Below are 22,656 nucleotides of genomic sequence, written 5' to 3' on the forward strand. Positions count from 1 at the left end.
TGGCAAGAGAGCTCTAATCAGCATACACAGCTATACATCACCAGTGGCATAGCAGCAAGGTAGCCCAGCTCTCACCCTTCCCTGATATTTTAAAAAAATCACCTTGTTACAGCAGCTCCTGCATGCCGAAAGCAGTTCTGTTCTATCACAAGGGACTTGGGGGAGCAAAACTGATCTCCAGCAGAATGCTGGAGATGAGGGTGGGCCTGGAATGACTTTGGTCACAAGCTTTATTGATACACAAAAACTCCTACAACAATTATGAGATACAGAGCAGACAAGTACAGAAGGCGGGTGGAAGCTCGAGCATGGAAGTTTTTAGAAAGGAATTTTCTACATTTTTAATCCTTTTTTCTTCCTTGAGGATGTCTACAAATGTGCAGGTGATCACCTGCTCCCTCTGTTACCACAAGCCCTCTCTTGGCACCCAGTAGAGCTGCTAACCTTTCCCTCCTAACCTCTCAGGCTTTGTAACATGTTAACTGGAGCTACTCCGCTTGTTTGATGGAGCTGACTCACTCAAAGTGGGCTCAGTGTGTGGGCAGAGTGAGTTCACATCTACTGCGAAATACCACATAAATATATCCATGGAAAGCAGAGTGCAAGTGGGAAGGATGGGGTGTTGCTGAGAAACAGTTCCCCAGTATCTCTGCTCTGGTATCGCTGTGTCTGGGGCTGAAAGGCAAACCATAGACCAAGATACTGAGCTGGGCTCTAACATCTGCTTCAGTAAGCCTGAGCAGTTGCAATGGCAATCTTCCAAAGGGATGCAGGAACAACCTTGGAGGGTCATATCACATATCACCTAACACGTGCCATGGCTTGAGGCAAAAGAGAAGAAGTGCAGATTTAGAGCATCCCCCCTCCAGTGGACAGAGGGGGACTGAATATATATAACACACTTGAGGGTGCAGCCGCATTTTAAGTTACCTTAAAAGAGTCCTCTGGATATCCACAGATAGACCATACGCTGCAGATGTAGAGAGATACAAGAACAAGGATCAGGCTCTGGACATAAATATTCTTTTTATTGGTTAAGCATACATAGAACCTATAGTTCTGCTGCTCCACCTTTCTTTCAGGGAAATGACCAGAGAAAGGTTAAACAGTCTTCTGGATCATATGTGAAATACAGCAGTTGGCAATCTCACCTGCCATGTCATTATTCAGGCTAGATGATTGTAATGAAGCATTCGGTTCATAAAAGTCAATTATATAGCAGGTTCAGTTCAAATAGTCCCATTTAAAGTGCAGGTTTCATATCAGTCTTACTGCAAGATTTACGTTCAGCCAACACAATTACTGAATGGATCACTTCATACACCACATATTTTGCAAATAATTACCGGTTTTTGAAAGGAAAGGTTACACTGCCCTGAAAGTTCACAAGAGCTGCATGGTTAGTCTTCACCTATTCTCTTAATGCTGGAGGAGGAGGAAGCTCCCTGTGGCACAGCAATCAAAATGAGCTCTGATGCAGACAGCTAGCGTTTCCTTCCTGCAGCACTTTTGCAATAACAGCTGATGTAATTGTTCAAATTGTAAAAAATCACAAGAAAACATAGTACTTTTCTCACCCACATGTAGCTACCTCCTATTCATCAAAATAAATTATCACTTCACTTCCATTGATGTGATTTATGTATTATGCGCCCTTGTGAACTTCAATAATGACAATCTTTAAGTCTCAAAAGAACTGAATTGCAGAGCACAAAAGCAGGTTCCATGGTGTCAGTCCAGCTACCTCCACAGCAGTCCATTTTAATCTGCTTGTTATGCTTTTCTTCAGGGAAAAGTAGTTATTAAACTTTGAGCAGCTGGCATTTTTGCTATCTCTGACTTCAAGTGATGTTTTTGTGTTAGCAACAAACCATGGCAAAAATGAATCTGAGAAATTTAACACCGGATATATGTTCCATCAAATGCTAACTTCTGTTTTCAATGCAGCACATGGTTGCATTTGTATTTCCTTATTCACAAAGTACACAGGACACCCCATTATGTCTCATCTGTGACTTGGGGTTTGTGGTGTTGGACAGTATTGGAGACCTAAATCTGAATGGAAAACAGATATATCTAACCAAACATTGTTCTGGTTTGTCAGTAAAAGGTGAAACAACACGCATGATTACGCCTATTTAAGGAGCAAGTATTTCTCTCCTGTACCTCAGACAAGTCGATTACAACTTTCATTAGTATTTAACAAAGGCTGACTTGACTAAGGAAAGCAACCGAGTTTAGATCAGGTATCTGACAGGATCACAGTGCAGGTAATCCTCATTTAAACTCACTTCTTTCCAGCAGAGGTATGGAATAAGGTCCCACAGGAATTAGATTAGTTTGCCAATAACTGGGTTAGGCTAAGGCACTACCTAGTCCTACATTAGAGAATATGGACATTCTTCTGCACAGATTCTATAACATTTTTTGCAACATTGAGCGCTTGTCTTTAGAGTCAAGCTTAGCTTATCCATTATCTTCCTCTTCAGTACAAATAAAGCTCTTTACATGGTAATACAATTGCAACTGATCAAAGTTGGGCTCAGCACATTTTTCATCCTACCCAGTTTTCTGAGAAGGCAAAAACCAGTGATATTTCAGTAAGGTTTCTTTACTGGGGAAGTAGGCTACAGTACTGCTCAGTATGTTAAGCTTTGTGACAGGGGAGCCCAGACTTTTATGGAATGGAATTGAAGCCTCAGGTGGCTACATGACTTTCCTGGGAAGGGTTAAGCAATTTGCAATGTAACCAAAGGAAATTGTGATAGCAAATGGGGAATAGAACTGCAGGACTTCAGCAACTCTCTCTGAGACAGGAACAGAGAGGAATGATGTCTGCTCAGGATCATTTTATCTAAAATCTCTGCGGGACTGGTGCTTGAGCAGCTTCTTTTCGCAAGAGAGTCTTGAGGAGCTGGTGAAATTTTTTATTCTAGGAGAGAAACACTTGGAGGACTACATGATTGTTGGAGCAATAAGGGGAAACTATATAGCCCTCTCCAGCCAAATGAGCATGCAAAGCAGCAATGAGAGATCCAACTGCATTTTCTCCAAATAGCTGTGGAAGCTCATGTTATTTGACATAAAGAAGAAAAGTTTCAGACGGAAAATTTGAAGACCCTTTGATTAGTCCTAGAGACATGTTGAGTGTGTTTGATAGATAAGGAAAAAGAGTTGTAAATCACATTGGTAGAGGAAATATTAAAAATACTTCATAAATGGCATGGAACTGTGTCAAGGGAGATCTAGGTTCAAAAAGGAGAAGCCCAGGAAACAGTTTCCCAGTTTAGGGAAATGTTCTTCGCCCAGTGGGTGCTGAACAACAGGCTTCCGTGGGAAGGGGTCACCGCACCAAGCCTGACAGAGTTCAAGAAGCATTTGGACAATGCTCTTGGGCACACAGTGTGACCCTTGGGGATGTCCTGTGCAGGGCCAGGAGCTGGACTCAATGATCCTTGTGGGTCCCTTCCAGCTAGGATATTCTATGATTCTACAAATGCAGCTGCTGCAGTAACCTTGAGGTGTTCAAGAAAGTGGGACATAGGCGAAGTGACATCTGTTTTCTCTTAGGTGGGATCAGTTGCATGGGACTACACCCTTGTCAATTCCCTCCCTCTTGTTTATTTGACACTTTTCAAACATCCAGTTTGTGCAGTGAGGACAAAGGAGATTAAATGCTTGTAGTGAGATCCATGAAGCAGAGCAGTGCCAAGATCCTCAGGTGTTACATGGCTCCCCAAATCTGATGGTACTTTGTAGTGTCTGGGAAAGTGTTAGCATAATGAATGTTATTATACCTCACGCAGAGAATGGTACTTTAGGAGACAGCCTGCAACTAATATCAGTCTTGCTGAATAAGGAAGGGCTTTATGTCATCTGCATGTTGTGCCTCCATGCTTCTGGTGCTGTATTCCAAAAAAGCCCACAAAAGAATCCTCACTCTTGGTTCAGAAGATGTAGTAAAGGGAAAAAATAATGTAATCCAGACCTTTCCTGAAAATTAATATTCATATTTCACATGCATAAAATTGATCTACATGGGGAATACATGCTCTCAGAAAAGAAAAAAAAAAAAAAAAATCAGAAGCATGACATCTTGTGGGAAGACAGTTCCACCAGGCTATAACCTTCTTTTTATTTTTTCCTGTTTTGTGCAAATCTATCTTTTAAGTGTTGACCAATCTAGAAGCACAAGCTGGTATGGCTACCACATGTTCTTGGGTGCAGCCAGTACTGAGGTTGAGCATGTATTCTCAACATCACATACACACACTATGTGTATGTATGTGCATATATATATACACAGTCATGCATGCATGCAAACCTGCTTGACCAGATACGCAGATCAACCCAAAAAATGCAGCACTCACACAAAATTCTAATGGCACCAACAGCCTCATCCTCTTTACTTGTTTGGCTGACCATGATGAAAACCTATTATGGGAAAACATATATAGATATATACATGCACAGCCTGGATTCCCCAGTAAGTGGCCTTGGGCACCCAGTGTAGCCACTAATCCAAGCCCCCAGTGTGCAGCTGCCTCACCCACACACACGCATGCATGCATGCATGCACAGGTGTCTCCAGTGGCTGGCTCAGGGACTGGCATAGGAGTAACTTCACAGAGGTACTGAGAGGGTTTGGGGAAGAGGTGAAGTTGTCCAAAGATCCTTGCTGCATGCTGCAGCTTGGAATTGATGATGGAAGCCCCTGGATGTTCTCCAGCAGCTGGGACTAGACAGAATAAGCACTGTAACCCAGAGCAATCCTCAGCAGTGACTCACCAGTGGGGGACACATTCTCAAACGCTTTGGATGGGTTTTCACAATAATTGAGGGCAGCATCCTAATTTTTAACCAGACACTTGCATTATGACAATGTAATTTGTTTACAACCTCCCTGAGAGTCCCTGTAGTGCTCTTAGTCAACTTAAAATAAAAAAGAACAAAAAAGAATACTGCAATATAACCGCATACATTGGCAAACAGTACAGTCAGTGCCTTGACTTTACAGCCTCAGCATCAGCACCTCTTCCAGGACTGAAGCACTGATCTTTCTCCCAAATGCTTGGGATGGGAATAACCTGAGGTGACTTTGCAATACCAGCTGACTAGTGCCAACTTTTAAAGTGATGACTACTGTGTAATCACAGTCCTTGGGCTGGCTTTTCAGCTTTGTTTAATTTATTTCCTTTTTCTTTTCTTTCCAAATGCAAATACATGTTGCCTGCCAGATTTCTTCTACAGCGTGTCAGATCTCATGATACTGAAATAAATTGTATAAGTGAGCTCTAAGCAACAATGTTCTGTATTCCTTCTGGCATAGTCAGTCTGACCTCACCTCAGCCTCACAACTGGAGATGAGGAATCAAAGTCTCCGTATCAAACCTGGCACAACAAAGGACATGGCTTTGGATCTAAACCTGACAAATTTATTAGTGGCTTTCAAAACAGCCACCTAGCAGCTGAATGGTTAATACTGAGTGCAGGCTCAGCTGAGGCACAGGTTTATCAGGCTATTGAAGTTGTGCCCTTTGTTTCTCAATGTTGTTTTAAATCAGTTTGACTTGGCATATAGGTTAGGAAGAAGAAAAGTCCTACCCAGTAATTACTGCTACCCAGAGATATTCACCTCAGTTTCTTCCTTGTGCTGGTACTGGCCATCACGCAAAAGAACCATGAATCAGATCCACAGCTTTATCTCACCTAAACTATCCCAGAACAAATGAAAATAAAGGAGAGGTTTGGTTTTAAACAAAATCAGTTCCTTAATCCTGCTTATGGCACGGTTGTGCAAACACTTACAAGGAAAGTGAGGACAAGGAGGCAGGAGGAAATCTGTGCTCTGTCCCCTGCAGTGCAAAGGACTCAGAGTGACCATGAGCTTTCACCATAAGGTGACTGTAGCCCTCCCCCTGGGCATACCTGCAATGCCACTCTTGTTCCTTGTTGTGTGACAGAAATTCATACAGAGGTACTGAATCCTCTCTTCCCCCCTTCACCTCTCTCCAGCTGTCCTTCATCGCAAGGCGGAACACACTGGATTAAATTTTTCTAGTATATCTTCCTGAAGGGACAGTTAATTTACACTAGTAGAGTGGCTCTGAGGTGGCTCAGTCTTAGAAATGGATACCTAAGGTCTGGTTTCTCCTCTTACAGTAAAGAGTACCTCTGCTCATGACTGTGGTAGCACAGTTGGGAAATGGCGCTAAGAAGGAATGCTTTGCAGAATTATTAAAAAAAAAAAAAAAAAAAAAAAAGCCTACTCTTATTTTTTTTTTACTCTACATTTTCTAGATTTTAAGATTTCCTTCCTGTGAGCAGAGCGCACAGCACTATGTGGAACAGTAGGAAGGAATCCAGCCTACATACAGCAATGCTTTTATACTCTGCCTGGTATTTCCCACTGGCAGCATAAACCCAGTTATTTCTTGGCTCATCCTTTCATTAGTTATGATCCCTTTGCATATATTATTCATAAAATAATATGAATTCATATTTCCAGTATGAAAATATATATTGGTGGCCTTTTTTAATCATCCTCAAATCAATTCCATTTTCCCACCAGTCGTTAAACCAAGGTGGGTTTGTTTGTTTGTGTTTTTAAATTAATTTTCTGCTACGGCTCATTTAATTTCTTTTTGTGTAACCTGGTATGTATGGAGCAGAACAAAGAAAATACTTGAGTCTATTTATACACAATTAAATAGAAGTGATATATCCATGTCTTTTATAGATGGCTTTAATTTTCACTGTACCACACTACAATGTTTTGCAAAAGCAAAGTATATTTTCCCTGAATGAAAATTTAAACTGACAAAGCATCTACCTAACAGGTGAGTGTCATTATTATTTTTTACCACATACCAATTCTTTGGAACCCATTAAAGCTGGTACACACAAGAATTAAGCTCACCAGAAGTTACAGTGACCTGTATACCTATATATAAGAAAAAAAATTAAATAAAATCGAGACTCCATGCTTTGCAGTGGTATAACCTAACTCTTAGGAGTGCCACAATTTGATACAAACTGGCCCCACAGCTGAGGCCCCATTCCCCTACAGTGTGTCTGGCATGAATTTAGATAAGTTATTTTTAATCTCTGCCTATTTTGTGTAGAGTAAAATGAGGCCTGAAAGAGTCTCTAAGAATTCTCCAACATGCAGGAAAAATATTCTTTGTCTTTATGAATTTTTGGGAATCCTTCTGATGTGATTACCTTCCTTAGCTATTTCTGCATCAAACATGGCTTCTGACTGAATCAGACACTGAGTGAATTTTTCACGTTCCATGATCAGTTTTTCCAAGATTTAAATATAAATCTGAGCCTTATTTTAATCTACAGTTGTCTAAATCCAACCCATTCTACAATATTAAATTCTATTTCCTCTAAATAGAAAATAATCTTTGCATAGGGTGTTGACTATCATAAGCTAGTGATTACTTTGATATTACACCCACTTCAAAATAATTTCTACTTTGGAAATGCACTTAAGAGAGTCTGAGCCTCTTTGAGCACTAAATTGTGAGACAGGGCTTCTTTCAAAATTCAAATTATTCTCCAATCTCTTTCAGTTCTTGGGCCTCTTATTTGGGACATTCAGTTTAGGCACTTTGTTTTCTTCAAGAGAAGGAAGACTTCCAGATGCAAACAGTGTTTTTTCTGATCTAGACACAATTATTTTTTAATCTGCCCAAAGGCTTAAAATAAAAACTACTCTTTCCAAGTCAATTTTGCTTGCTGCTGAAGAAATATAAAGGGCATTAGGGCTATCAGGAGACTAACCTCTGTTTAATTAATTATTTTCTATGGTTTAAATTTCTCTTTCTTAAGCTTTGATTGCCTGTGGCCCTTCTAGGTAGACCTATCATCCTCAAGGATTTATGGTTTATTGCTGCAAATCCCAGGCCGAGTTCTCTCCATTTCCATTCTCTGAGTAGAATTCCCAACAACTTTTGGTTAGCTCTTCTCTTCTTTCCTTTATCCCGCCTTGTCTTCCCACCACGCTCACATCCCATCTGCTCCCCTTGCACTGCCAACATCTCCCAAGTGATGCCATTCCAGCTGGAATTGCAATGTTAAAAAAGCCTCTGTCTCTGGAAAATATCACTTCCAGCTATACAAATAGCTACTTATCTGTTTGCTTTCTTTGTCTAGATGCTGAGGAGGAAAGTAACCAACCAGACTTTGGCAGGAGCTGGAGAGATTTCTCTCCTTCTCACTAAACTTATGTCCAGTACTCTATTTTTTGCACGGAATTAGTATGGAGATTGGATATAGCAGAGCCTTGATCTGAGACTTCAGATGTTCTTTTTGTTACCTTTAGTTAAGTTATCTCAAGAAAGGGAGGCAATATGGAATAAAATTACCCCGAAGATGCCCTTACCTCATGGTCCTGCTTTTTTAGGCTCTCAGGTCCAGGGAAGGATGCAGAGGTTCATATAAAGAGAGCATAAGAGGAGTGGTTTGCCAAGATAGTTACGGTCTGCTGTTTTGCCACAATCTTGGCTTTTCTACCAGGAGCTTTGTCGCTCCATGGAGGGACCATCTAATTACCTCAGCATTTTTTCTCTCTGTATGTAGCATTATTTCTGCAGACCTAAGCTCTTCTAAGGTTGTAGCTCTTGAGGAAAGAAAAGCAATCACACATTTTCAAGATGTTAAAGGGAAATGACTTACATGACTGCTTAGGGAAAGAAAAGAAAAACTTCTGTTAGCTGTAAACAGATCTACATCTGATGATGGAAACATTGATTTCTTTCTGTCATGGAAACCACATGCCTGTTATTGGATTAAACAACTGTTTCTATAGATCAAAGCACATGGAAGAATTGAAATGATGGATCATAGCTGTTCAGACATGTTGTCTTTGCCTTCAGGAAAGGATAGTCCTGCATGACAGAGAAAATATTTGACACTAGCTGCCTTAAATATAGCCAGGGCTGGAGAAAGCACTCTGAAGAAAAAAATATTCTACAATATTTGAGTCAGTGGTCACAGTACTTTGAAACAAAAGAGAATGTGATTAATTTCTCCAAATTATACCCTCTTTTTTGGCTCAAATATTTTCAGTTAAGTCCCCAAGGACAGGAGCACTGTGCCAGTGTCACTACCTGGCTGACAGCAAAAGCCAAAGACTACTTCAGAATTTCAGTTTTCTTTAAAAATGTGTGAAGGGAGTTAATGGTCTTGGCTGGGGAGTCATTAAACTTAACTCTCTGATATGAAATGGCTTACGGCGCCCAAGGAGAACCATTTGTACTTAACCAATAGAAATATTACTGAAGCTGTGCCTTATCCATGGGCTTTTCTCCTCAGCTGCAGGCGATTCAGAGTCTTCTTTTTTGCATTAAGCTGGGAAACTGCTCTTGAAAAGCAAGAGTAACATTCTTCTTCCATAACTTACAAAAATATGAGTAAGGCAGGAAAATGGCAGTACCCTCCTTAAAAGGAGGCATACAAACAGATGAAGTACATGTAAAAAATATTACTGATATACTAAACCTATCTGTTTTCTCATGCAAAATAAAAAACCCATTCATCAACACTCTCTTGAAAATACAAATCACCATGCATTGTCTGGCAAAGAAAAAATAGTGTTTTGAGTCCATCTTACTGAACAAACTGAGAAAAGGCCTTTAAATTGAAATAATAAATGCAACTTCATCCAATGACTTTATTAGCAAGCAGAACATGATCCTAATCTTTCAAAGTGTCAAATAAAACCCCAAAGCAAAAATCCTAAAGACTACTACAAGATAAATGCACATGACTAGCTGTTCTAAATGGAGTAAAAGAAAATGTGACCCTTAAAGCTTAAAAAAAAAAAAAAGTTTCTGAGATTTCTATAGTGACATACAGATATGTTCAATGAAAGAGATTTCATTGAGAGCCAAGATGATAAGATCTTGTGCCAGCTAATGGAGAGAACTGTTCCCAAGCAACTCAATGGATTGTGCAACACATCATGTGCATCAGCAAGACCCATCACATCAGGATTTAGAGGCATATGATCACATCTGAATCTGAAGATCAGCTAAAAGGGCTGACTATTCAATTCTCCTGCTACTGCTAAGCAAAGGTTGATACCTCATGTGGGAACCACACTGCAAATGAAGGAATCTAACAGTACATATGTTCATTTCCATGGAAATGAACAAATGGCATTTGCATTTTCCTTGAAAGATTACTGTCCTAAGGAATATTCTTGAAAGCTCTTACGCAACAGCAACATTTAACACATGCAGTGAGGATGCTGCATTTCAAGGCATTACTTGCAAAGTTGTTTCAGGCAAATGACAACTTTTATCTCTGAACCTGGTACTCATCAACTTTCCGGATTTTCAGATTGTGACTGCTCAGCATTTTCTAAAAATCAGGCCCCAGGAGGTACCTCAGGATGAGCATTCCAGTGTTAGCACATGGATCATCACCAGACATTAAAAATCTGATCCAAATCCTACCTCTGACTTCTTAAAATATTACTGTGTTCCCACAACCATAGTATCTCTGCACCTCTAACAACCTTGTGCTGCAGAGAAGAATTATCCCAGCTCCCATCATCTCCAACTGCTAGGAAAATAAAACTCTGATAATCAGGGTACTTTACCCAAGGCATGAGTAAAAGCTAGGCAGGGAGAAGATTGGAGTGCAACATTTACCCACATCCCACTCCTCCTCAAGCTAAATTACTCCTTTATAGTCTATGTCTTTTTTAGTGATTATTGAATTTCTTCATGCTGCTCTCCAAAGATTACAGAGTTTCCGTTTAAACTTTCTTGAGATAACTCCAGCTGAAGTCTTCATATTGTTGAAACTTATCCATCTGAAAGCTTCAACTAAACACTATTATTAAGATAAGAGTTTTTCCAGACAGTGTTGATGAAATTAACTGAAGAAGAGAGACACAAATGAAGATTTTAATCAAAATTAATGGCTGCATTGTAAAGGGTAGACAAGGTGTATGATCACAGTCATGTTTTCATTTATTAGAGTTTTTGATCGTATAAAGAGAACTTAGATTTTGGCCCTGCCTGTATTTTGATTAGTATTGAGAGGGCTTTAATTCAGTGGGATATGCAGAGTGTTTCTCAATATTTCTGCCCAAAAATAAGAGGTAGAAATCTACTGGCAGAATTTCTTAATAATCTGCAGAGATCCTGATACCCCTAAGCACTTGTATTTAGGGACTGTATTTCTGAGATAACCTGAGTCCCTGAACAGCTGGGGGGGAACAGGGGAGGGCAGTCCATGTCCTCTGCTTAGTGGTCAGTGGTGGGGAGGAGCAACTGCTGAGCTAAGATCTCCATTAAAGCACAATTTGCAGGTCTCTTTAGATCATTTCTACCCGTTATAACTCATAAATGAATCCAGTGATCCCTCCCTGAGCCTGATATTGATAATTACTTCTCACCACTATCTTTTGATTTAATATGGAGCCCTCTTTCTTCATGCAGAAGATACCTGCATCTGCTTGCCCTGTAGCATTTTTCCATCTTCCCTATTCCAACCTGGCACACTCAGGTGAATAAACACAAAGGAGTCAGAGAAAGGATTTGAGGATTGAAAGTGAAGAGTTGAGCAGAAAAAAGCTAAAAGGGTGGAGAACTGAGAATGTTTTGGAAGGTTCTTAATTCTGCTTTCAAACACATTCAGTAGTTAAGTTGAAAATGCCCCTATATACTTCCTCTACTGCAGCCTTCTGCATCCAAGTTAAAGAGCAGACATATAGCCTTGTGGTGACAGACAGCTGATGGAAGAAAATTTGCAAGAGAAATATGGAATGGAGCAGGTGAGGTTGGAGACATGGGGAACAGCTTCTATTGGGTTTACATGGCAAGGTTTTGGGAGTTAGAGGGCTACAGGGTTAGCTTCTGTCAGAAGGCATCAGAAACTGTCCCCATGTCAGGTGGAACTTGTTGCAGCTGGATGCAAGACAGATCTGTCACTGGCCAAACCTGAGCCCATCAGAGATGCTGGCAGTGCCTCTGGGACAACATATTTAAGAAGAGGTAAAATAAAGCTGTCCAGCAGCTGGGAGAGAGGAACGTGTTTAAACAACAGTGCAGATTTTAAGGTCAGTGAAGAAGCTTTGGCTGGAGAAAGACACTTTACTGACAGTTGACTTGCTTTGTCAGCTTGTCGCTTCTTCCTCAGATGTTTCCACTCCTTTGGGGATGTCCAAAGGATCGTGATGTAACCATACTTCATTGCAGGTGTGAAAACCTGAGAAATTAGAGAAAGAGGAACAGGACAGAGCAGCAGGAAACAAGACCATTCAAGGAAACAATTAGCTACAAATGTTTTCTAAGAGTGAGGAGGAAGGACTGAGGTGTTTAATCCATTTCTCTCTGTCCCTCACAACCATATGAATTGCTGAGCACAGAAAGAGAGTGATTTACATTTACAGAATTAAAAAGCACGTTCAGACTTTGCAGCACCACAGGCATTTGCTTTATGTAAGCTTACACCGGAACTCAGCACTGAAGTGGATAACCCCAAATTTGGAAATTTGGAAAGCACTGCACACACACAAAAACAAAAGACATTGCATGCAACTCTGTCTCCAGCATTAAAAAAAAAAACCATCACTTTCTTTTAATCTTCAAGAAGAAAATTTCTGCTAATTCTCATCATTAATTGACACGCTTTTTCTTCCACAGCATTTTTGAACGATGGTTAAGAAGACACAGGCCTATGCTAGAAGTATACCCAGCAGCTAATGCACCAATTGGGCACAATCGAGAAAATTACATGGTCCCCTTCATCCCTCTTTACAGAAATGGAGAATTTTTTAAACCTTCAAGGGAACTGGGGTACGACTATGAATATCTGCAAGAACCAGGTAACATTATAATTTTGGATGAAAAATGAAATGTAAAATTTGTTGCCTATTACCTGGAATATGTCTGTCATATGAGAAGATAAAAAGTCTTCCAATACCAGATTTTTTCCTGAATATAGCCCCAAATTGTACCTGCTTGCTTTCACAATTCTGGTTTAATATATGTGATGGGTGAGCAACTGGGAAATGTGTCAGGTACAGGGAATAGGGTGACAGACTGAGGACCTGTCACCAGTGGGTTTTGCAGGCCTCCATCCTCAGTCTTGTGCTCTTCAACATCTTCATAAATGACTTTGACAAAGGACATGCAAAGGATGCTAAGCAAGTCTGGAGAGTACACCAAACTGGGAGGAGCTGTTGGCTCCCTCAAAGGCGAGGCGACCCTTCAGAGAAACCTCAGCAAATTAGAGGACTGGGATATCACTAACTATATGAGGTTCAAAAAAGGGGAAGTGTCAGATTCTGCACCTGAGATGGGGAGATCCTGGATGTACTGACAGACTGGGGAATGAGATGCAGAAAAGACTTAGTCCAGGTGCTGGAATATAACCTCAGGAAACACCCAGATCAAGACCAGAAATGTATATACATATTTTTTAATCAAAGAAATTAGTTTCCTAAACTCATAGTATTGCTAGAATTGTACAACACAGATAAAGTGGCAAATACCATGACTTTAAGGAATTCTGAATCCTAAAATTGTACTGCAAGAGGAAGAAAATGGTAAAATAATTACCATCCAGCAATTACTTTCTCTTACCTCTTGGACTCTTACCTTTTCCCAGGGGAGCACATAGTCCTCAGGAAAAGGAAATCCTATTATATTCTGCCCATGTTCTTAACACAGAGGCAAGGAAAACAGTTCCTTAATTATTCTGAAAGATCAACAAAATGAATGAAATTTCATCCTTTTTCAGAAAGCCCAGATAATATTCAAATGTTGCTCAACCCCTTGTTAATCTCACTGGGAAGAAGCAATCTTAAGCTATTTCCTATCTGAAGAGAAGAATTGGTTACAAATGGAAAACGGTTGGACTCTCAAATTACAGATATAGGTTTTCTCACTCTAGCGCATAAATAGAGACTTTTCTTCAGGAGAAAAGAAAGTCTGTGGTTGGCGAACAGGAAGTACTGGACAAGTAGGAAAAATTTATGAAAGAAAAAAAATGTCAGTAACAAAGATCTGGGTGGTCAAGAAAATCAGCATTTCTGGAGATCTTCCAGATGAGGAAGGAGAGGCAAGGCAGAGAACAAGACAGAAATGAAGATCTGGCCCCACCCTATTCTCAGAACCTATCTTGTTTGCTCTTAAAGAAGAATGTTTGGGGGCATTTTTGGTGGTTCTGGATTGACATTGGATAGATGGCCTTGGAAGTCTCTTCCAATGTTGATGATTCTGTGATTCTCTGACTCTGTGAAGAGCAGCAGTTCTGAGTTACAGTACCAGCTACTTAGGAGAGATGAAGGAGGACTATGCAGAGCATAATGAGGCTGGTTACAAGAAATAAAACTTGGAAGGAATCCATCAACAAATTGGCATTTTAATGCTAAATTATATTGTTGTTATGTCCCTGAGGAAAAACTGATGCCTGTAGCTCCGCTTTTCACTGCAAAGCAAATCACTATGTAAGAGTACATAATTTTAATTGCAGCTTCATTTATTTTTATATGTATGGCAGAGCTGAAGCAGAAGTGGTCTCAGTGTGTGTGGAAATCCATCCCTCAGGACTGCAAGGCACGTGTCACAGTGTAGCTACTGGGGAGCTGCTCTGAGCAGAAGCTGGAGCAGACACCCAGCTTTCCCTGACATGAGAACAGTCAGCTGTAAAATGACCACAACCTGCACAGCTGCCTGAAAATGAACACGAGTTAGCATCAATAACTGAGATTTGGAAGACTAACTGCACCACCTAACAATAGTTGTCAAAACAGGTTACTCTGTTAAGAGCTGTTTCAAGAATAATATTTTAATACCTGGACTAAGTTTTTTTATGTATTTTTTTTCCATCTTTCAGAACTGAAAACATTTACACAAAAGATACATTTACAGGTGCAGTCTTGCCTTTTCCCCAGAAAATCTCTCTCTCCCACTGGGAAGTTTTATAGAATCACAGAATAATTTAGATTGGAAAAGACTTCTACCATGGTGAAGCCCAAGCATAAAACCGACACTGTCAAGCCCACAACTAAACCATACCCTACCACCACATCTGTATGATTCTTGAACACTTCCAGGGATAGTTACTCTACTTCTTCCCTCAGCAGCCTGTTCCAGTACTTGACAATACTTTTCATTAAAAAAGATTTTCCAAACTGTAGTAATGAGGAGACTGATGAAATCTGTAAGGAGCTGTGAACTTTCCACCACTACAAGGAAAAGTAACCGTGCCTTAAAGCTGATTGAGGGACTCCATAACTTGAATGTCTCCTAGCTCATCTTCCTAGTTTTGATTGTGGAAGGAAGTCTCACAGGTATTTCTTTTGAACACCCAGAGGTACACAACCAGTGAACAACAAACAGATAAGAAATGGCAGAAGCAAATTATCCTACTCCTCCTTCATGCCCAGTTTAAAGACTTCTCTATCAGCCCTGCTAATTCCTGGGCCATGTTCCTTTTCTCTCTCTGACTCAGGCACACCCCATCCAACATGAACAGGCCTGGTGCTGTGTAAGCCACCCTGTGGACAGAAACCCCAAAATTCCACCTATAGCACCAGCCTCTTGGCCATGTATTGCTCTGTTGAGTTTTCCTGTTCCTTTCAGTATTTTCCCCTGGTACTGAAGGAATCAAGGAGAATACTACCTGAACACTTACTCCTTTAACTCAGTGCCCCAGTGTCCTGAAGTCCCTTTAGATTACCCTGGAACTTCCTCCTTCAGTCTCATCCCTATCCACCTGGAATATTAGCAGAGGGTAGTCAGGGGGCCACACCAAATCAGGGAGCTTCCTGGCTACATCCCTTTCCCAGGCCCAGGGAGGCAGCATCTTTTCAGAGCACAGTGCATGCAAGAGCAAACTCTTGGAAGTACCATGACCCGAGAGGATATATGGATTGCTTTTCTGGGCACCAGCAAAAATGCAAGATAACAGGAAAACATTTACCGCCTTTGTGGGGGTACATTCTAAATATGGTCAAGTACATCTAAATCAGTCCAGATGCATAAAGAGCATTCAAAAATAAATCACCACAGGAGCTGCCAGAGAAGGTGCCGTAGAGGTGCTCTTTCTTTTCCCTACTAGTTAGTAATTACTGCTAATAACGGTCTTTAGAGCTAGTAATTGAGGGATGTGGATTCCAAATCCTCCTTTGTGCAAGCAGACAAGTACTCCTATTTTCAAATTCAAGCCAGCATGCACTTCATTGGGTGCATTTTGAACAGGTTTCTTTCCAGCCTCTGCTGTGAAGTGAGAGCCCTGTATGGCAAGGTTTTCATAACTCATTAAGCCATAGCAAGAAAAAAACAGACACAGACACACACATTGATATCACAAAGCAAGAAGGCAGCTGATCATCTAACAGTGAGAAGCTTCCCTGGATTCACCAAAGAAAGAGGATTTCTTGTGCAGAATGACCACAGAATTGCTGTCTTCTGCCTCTCCCCACACAGGAACTGTCAAAGCAAGTCGAATGCTGTTCCACAATTAGTGAAAGGAAGATTTCATTCCCACTCAATATGTAGTTGAGGCAGGGATCTTGTTGCTGCTAAAAGTTGTGGTAAAAGTTCAAAGAGCAGCTTGAAAAGATGATGGAAGGAAAAAAAAATCCTCCAATGACTATTAAACACAATGACACCACATCTGGTTTAGGAATTCTCTGACCTGAAAATTTTTGGAGGCTGTGTAAGTATTTTGTGGAAACATTGTAATAGACTCGACCTTTTCTTAAACTCTCCCTAGTGTTCTGCCTCAGTTATTATTGCCGAAGGATGCTGAGCTAGCAGGACCTTTGGTCACACAATATCAAACTTCTTGGGTTACAGTCTGAAGTTTTGACAAAACTGTGAGGAGCACTAGGGACAGTGAACTCTGTGCCAGCCTTGGACGTGAAGATTGAGAAACAGACTATCAGGGCTGAAGTGATTTGTTTAAAACTATTTGTGGCTCTCAGATAATCTCTACCAAACTTGCCTCTTTATACTCAGCCTTCCAGTATTATCTATTATAGAGCTTCCATAAACTGACAGTACATTGCATCAAGTTAAATGTTCTTTATTTTTCTGTTTGATTTTTCAAGCCCTTCAGTCTTTCCAAGACTTTTTGACACCCTATCTTCAGCAAGCCCGTCAGATCTGGGCTTGGTTGGTCGGAGCAGCTGTGATTGGAGGTTTTGTTACTGCTGTGCTCACAGGGCTCATCAGGGCCTGTTGGAAGAAAAAAGGAGGAACTTCTTCAGAGATACAACCCTTGCTCACAGAAAGTGAAGAGTACAACAATATAACTTACCAGTCCAATTTCTAGAGGCCTACAGTAACTCAGTCATGTTACTAAGGTGCTAATCAAAAATGCAGTGTTTGATGATGTTTACAAATACTGAGATGTGCTGCAGAAGCAGGATGTGCAGTCTCAAGTCTCTTGTAACCTCCAATGGTGTAGCATCTGGTCAGATCCACTCCTACAAATAATCTCCCAGATCCAACATAAGCTACAATGCCACCCAAAGAACACCGTGTATATCCTAAGCTTGATTAAATAATGCTCCTATGAAACCAGACAGGCTTGTGTGATGGATTTAATGTATAATTCTCTTTTATTTGCTTTTTCACAACTGTAGGTTGTGATTCTGCAGCCTAACCCATGTGTTTGGCACATGGATATAGTGACAGGTGCCTGCTGCGTAATTGGTGCCACATCCACTCTTGTGCTTGAATGCAAGAGCAGAAAGAGACCTTTAGTTCAGTAAGCTAAGTATATAGTGACTCAGGAGAGTGAATGTCCCACAGACACATTTTCTTCTGGGACAGAAGAGTTTTCTCTCCAGCACCTATAATGTCCCGTAATGTTGGTCCTTGACTGAATGCCATCAACAGAAGAAAGAGGAAGCCCAAAAATCGCTTCTCACTTGCTTTAAACGCTCATTAATTGCTGTCTTTTGTAAATGCTGCCTTGCATTTACCTAGGGTGATTTTTAAGAGAGGGAACCTGGTCTCACCATGCCTCCCTCTGTTCCACTTGACTTACTGATTGCTCACATTACGGCTATTGGTTGCTCAGTATGCACAGATTCCACCGGGTGACCCACGTGTAACAAAACAAACCCATGTGGCTGGCTGGACAGCAGGTGCCCACCAAAGCTATTCTATCACTGCCCTCCTCAGCCGTGCATGGCACAGATAATGTAAGGAAAAGTACACGTGTCAAGGTAAGGACAGGAAAAGATCATTCACCAAATACTGTTATGAGTAAAACAGACTTGATTTGGGGAAACTGGTTTAATTTTGATTTCCTGCCAATCAAAAGTCAGAATAGGACAATGAATAATAATAAAAATATACACCTTCCTCAACCCGTCCCTTTTTCCCAGGCTCAAATCCAGATTTTCCTATATTTTCCATTCCAGCAGCACCAGGGGGATGAGGAATGGGCGCTGTTATATCTAAGACCCATTCAATCTACAGAGGGAGAATGAAAGTCCTGTAAGTTCTTGGGGGCTTCCCAGGAAGAGTCTCCTGCTGGAGTCTGGAGCTGGTATGCTTTTGGGGTGCCCATTCCCGGAGTTAGAACATGACTGGAATATGTTGGAATTGTGTACCTTAAAAGTCCCAAGTGTCCGGCTTTGAGACGGTCTGAATGGGTGTGGCAGTCTGGGACAGACTGGCAGAGCTGTGACCCCTGGCTGGGTGCTTGCCCTGACAGAAATGCCACTGCAGTTTTCCATTAGATGTTTGCTGAAAAAAATGCAAAATGTTTCAGTGTCAATAAAGCAATGTCATCATTTGAAAAGTTGTTCTGATAAAAAAATCCTAACTGTATTAGGCAAGTTTATTTCTGTCTTTTCAGTGTTCCATGATAATAGCATTTCATTTTCACACTAATCAAGTTTATTTTTACCAGATGTCACCTGCTTGCAAAAGATGTGGCCAACCAGTCATTTCTGATTCAACTCTTCAGCTGTTCATGTCTTCTCCACAGTTCACCAGTGTTCCCTGGGCCTCCCTCTTTTGACCATGACAAATCACACTGTGTGAAAGGATCAAAGTGAAGCTTTGGCTCATCAGGTCTTCCAAATCCTACTTTTTGGCAACTCTTGACCATCCCTTCTTCCTCAAAATCATGCAATGCATAATTTATATTTGTGACCAAACTCATGACCTGTTAGTGAAACTCTGTTTATGCTCTGCTCAGATAATTTACCAATTCCCAGGCAGGTTTTTCCTTTCCCTTTTCTTCAGAGAAGGAACTAACAGACCATTTTTTTCCCCTGGAAGTTTCATCACAGAGAACTCAAACTGGCTCTAACTACTGAAAGAGAATTTTTATCCCTTTCATATTTGTAGGCATACCCCCAAGCAATTCTCTCACTCACCATACGACCTGGAGACCACATCTGCTTTGAGAGGGAACAAAGAACACAGGCCTGTTTCCAACAGTCAACATGGTCTGCAGCCAGGAATAGATAGCACAGAGTATATTAATCTTAGTAACTAGGACAGAACTCACACAAGCAACACCTGCTGGTCCTCTCCATCGTTGTGGTGTTCCTACTCAGACCAGTGGCCTGATGCCAGCTGGGAGTCAAACCCCTGCAGAGGTGTATCTGATTCTGAGCACATGGAAGCAGCTCCAGCTGCTTCTCTTTTCTGAGCAAAGTTGTTCAGGTTCCTTCGGCATGGGAAGCAAACAGTGCTGTGCCAGGTGCAGACTGACAGCACCAACCTTAAAGCAACTCTTTTGGGACAGGAGAAACTGTCCTGTAGACATGTCTTCCCTTTGGCTTTTTGGGGACCCTGCATCTTAGCTTGGGCCTGCCACCTAGTTTGGATGGGTCAGAAGGAAGGAGTGGCTTCATTTATCACCTTGGCACTAAATGTTTTCTTGGCCACCAGCACTGCCAGGAGACATTGCACATTCTTGTCTGCAAGCTATGAATGCAATGGCACGTTCTTTTTCTTCTCAGGGTCATGCTTAGGGTTGTGTTAACTCCTGTGCTCAGATATATGTTGAAAGAAATGTTGAAGCTCTTTTCTTCATAAATGCTTCCCTGAGATGGAAGCTGGAGCTGCATTTTTTTTTTTTTTTTTTTTTTTTTTAATTGGGAATGAGGTAATGCCGTGAGGCTGTGCTTGCAATGTGATCTCACTGAATCAGAATGATCAGAGTTTAAACAAAATGCTGCCTTTACCTTTTCCTGTCTGGCCAAGGTATCTTGGAACAAGAAACTTCCCATCGCCATTAGGCAGCTGGATCAGACTTCGGGAGTTTATCTTGATGTGATCAATGAAAAAATGGGGTATTATGGTACTCAGTGCTTGAAAATCTAGATCCTGTGTATGTACACCAGGCAACCGCATAAACCTTCACCCAGTGGGCATTGAGGTCAGGCTTGTACAAAAGTACTTGTTAGGTGAAGAGCCCACCAGTTTAAATGTCCAGGGAAGTATCTGCAGCATCAGCACCACGTTGTTTCACATAATGAAAACAATTAAGAAACCTAGAGTGTACCTGATAGCTTCATTATAATGTTCTCATCTTTGCATGTCTCTGGCCTTTGCAAGAGACTTACCTTATTTTCTAGCCTGGTCCCTTACTTCTTCAGACTGTTGAGTCACATTTAGTCAAGGCAAGACAATGAACAGTTGTCAGTTTTTTCATTCTGTTCTCCCTTCCACATTTTACACAAATTTGTATTTTTAGCACCTGGCCTCTCCATTGAGTTAAATCTGTAATTCACCATCTGTGTTCCCACATGTGTATGGATGCAAATTTTGAATCAGGCTTCATAGTGAGCTGAAAATTGGCAGCAATGAGACATTGTCATTAAAAATGGCCTCTAACTGTAATTTTTGTAATAAGCTTTGAGCTGGATAGGAAATAACTCTTATAACTACAAAATCAACTTATTTCTGCATACCCATCTGCCACTCATTAGGCTTTCTGGTATCCCATTTCATAAATGGACATTTCTCCAGAGCTGTCCATTGCCTCCTTCTCTTGAGAGCATCAGTTAAGCAGAATTCACATGATGCCAAAAGGTTCTAGAAATCTGGTCGATTAATAAAATATTTAGAAAAATAAGTACTTTCCCCACATACAGGAAAAAAAAAATCCTCTCTGAAACAAGAATTTGGCAGCAAACATTAATTCTGGACTCTCACTGTGGCTTAGCACTTCATATCACATCTCTTCAGGAAACTTGACTCCCTCTCCTTTCATCACAGGCTGCACTGTCTTATCTGACCAGAAAAGGGATCCCTGGGGACTCAGTGGTGGGATTATCCCACAGTTTGAGGCTGGGATAGTGGTGGTGTTGGCAGGCATGGTTGTGTATGTACAGTAGTGTGTCACACAGATTTTAAAGGAACTTGGGTGTATAAAAGCACTTCCCTTCTTTTCTTCACTGTTTTCAAGTAAAAGAAGCAATAATAAGCAAATAAGGCATTTTCAGGTCAATTACATATTGTTGACAAATTTTCACTCATTTTCCTGTAACCAAAACAATGTTAAAGTGCTTCTGGTTTGAACTTGCTTCTGGTTTCTTGGAAAACTTAAGCACAACTATTTCAATGTGCTACATTTTCAAACTGCTGTACATCTTCCCAAGCACTTTTGACAACAATACAATATAAATATAGTAGTCTGCAGAGCCTCTTAGCTCTTAGGGCAGAGCCATGAACAAGGCTTTCCTTTGCCTTGCATACCATTACACCCTCCCTTGTAATCAGGTTCTGTTTTTCCCCTTTTCAGTGACTAATGACAAGAAATTTTCTACAACATTAATCTCTTTACTCACCTTCATTCCTTTGTGCAACCTATTACAAACAAATAGGCTATACATACCACAGAAGAAAATATATTTCTAGAAAAAGTGCTAAAACCTTAAGTTCTTTGCATATGACCCCTTCATGCAAAGGCAATAACACTGAAAAAAAAAAATTGCTGGCTATTTTGTCACAGAGCTGAACATATCAGAAAAGTGTATTAAAAACTTGAAGGCCTGGACCCTTTTCTCATAAACGTATGGGAGATTGGCAAGGTGGTGCTCTGCCAAATTTACTATGGACTGATTACATTGTCAGATGACCTGTGTATGAAATACACACATGGTTAAACAGCTTGAAAAACACCAAATTATCAAAATGACAGTATTTGTATACAGAAAAACTTAATGGTGCAATGATGAGAAAATATGATTTTTTTTAATTGAAGCACCACACACATCCCAGAGTAACAGAGCTACTACAGTCATCATCTGATAGCAAAATACATATACTCATAGCAAAAATACAAATATTGAAATAACTGTACACTCACTATAAAAGCAGTGCAACATGTGTGCACGTGTTTGTAGACAGGCACTATAAGGACTTTTTCCAGCTCCCCCTTCATCTGGATGAAGTTACAGTCATTTATAACAAAAGTGAGTGAATGTAAGATTTCTCAAGTCAGAACAGCGACAATTTGTTTTAAATTTCATCTTGCCAGTTAATACCCACTGAAGATACAGAACACTAGAGAATTTAGGCTCCAAGTCCTCTTTTACACCATCATGGACTTGAGATGCAACTTTAAAATTAATTTTAGTCTTTTAATTCTATAGTCTGTGGTCTCCATTATTTAATCCAGAGGACTGAATTTCAAAGCATCAAC

The 22,656-nt window shown here is 40.6% G+C and overlaps 1 protein-coding gene and 1 long non-coding RNA gene across 3 annotated transcripts in view; one reads left to right on the plus strand and one right to left on the minus strand.

Moving 5' to 3' along the window:
* Window positions 1-17,558, plus strand: part of TYR (tyrosinase) — a 43,152-nt gene extending 25,594 nt beyond the window's left edge. Inside the window, exons 4-5 of the mRNA XM_040055667.2 lie at window positions 12,669-12,850; window positions 17,087-17,558. Coding sequence (XP_039911601.1) covers window positions 12,669-12,850; window positions 17,087-17,310 — 406 coding nt within the window. The 3' untranslated portion in view covers window positions 17,311-17,558. The remainder of the gene's footprint in view (window positions 1-12,668; window positions 12,851-17,086) is intronic.
* On the minus strand, window positions 16,657-19,445 carry LOC120748821 (uncharacterized). 2 transcript variants are annotated; one of them, XR_005699424.1, is made up of 4 exons: window positions 19,376-19,445; window positions 18,911-19,029; window positions 18,602-18,737; window positions 16,657-17,213 (listed from the first exon to the last, which is right to left on the minus strand). It is a non-coding gene; the product is annotated as an uncharacterized LOC120748821 (long non-coding RNA). The 2 variants fall into 2 exon arrangements; XR_005699423.1 differs by having other exon boundaries at window positions 18,901-19,029.
* Window positions 19,446-22,656: the final 3,211 nt, after the last annotated feature.

This window comes from Hirundo rustica, chromosome 2 (assembly GCF_015227805.2).
Source record: "Hirundo rustica isolate bHirRus1 chromosome 2, bHirRus1.pri.v3, whole genome shotgun sequence".
In the NCBI taxonomy this organism is placed as follows: Eukaryota; Metazoa; Chordata; class Aves; order Passeriformes; family Hirundinidae; genus Hirundo; species Hirundo rustica.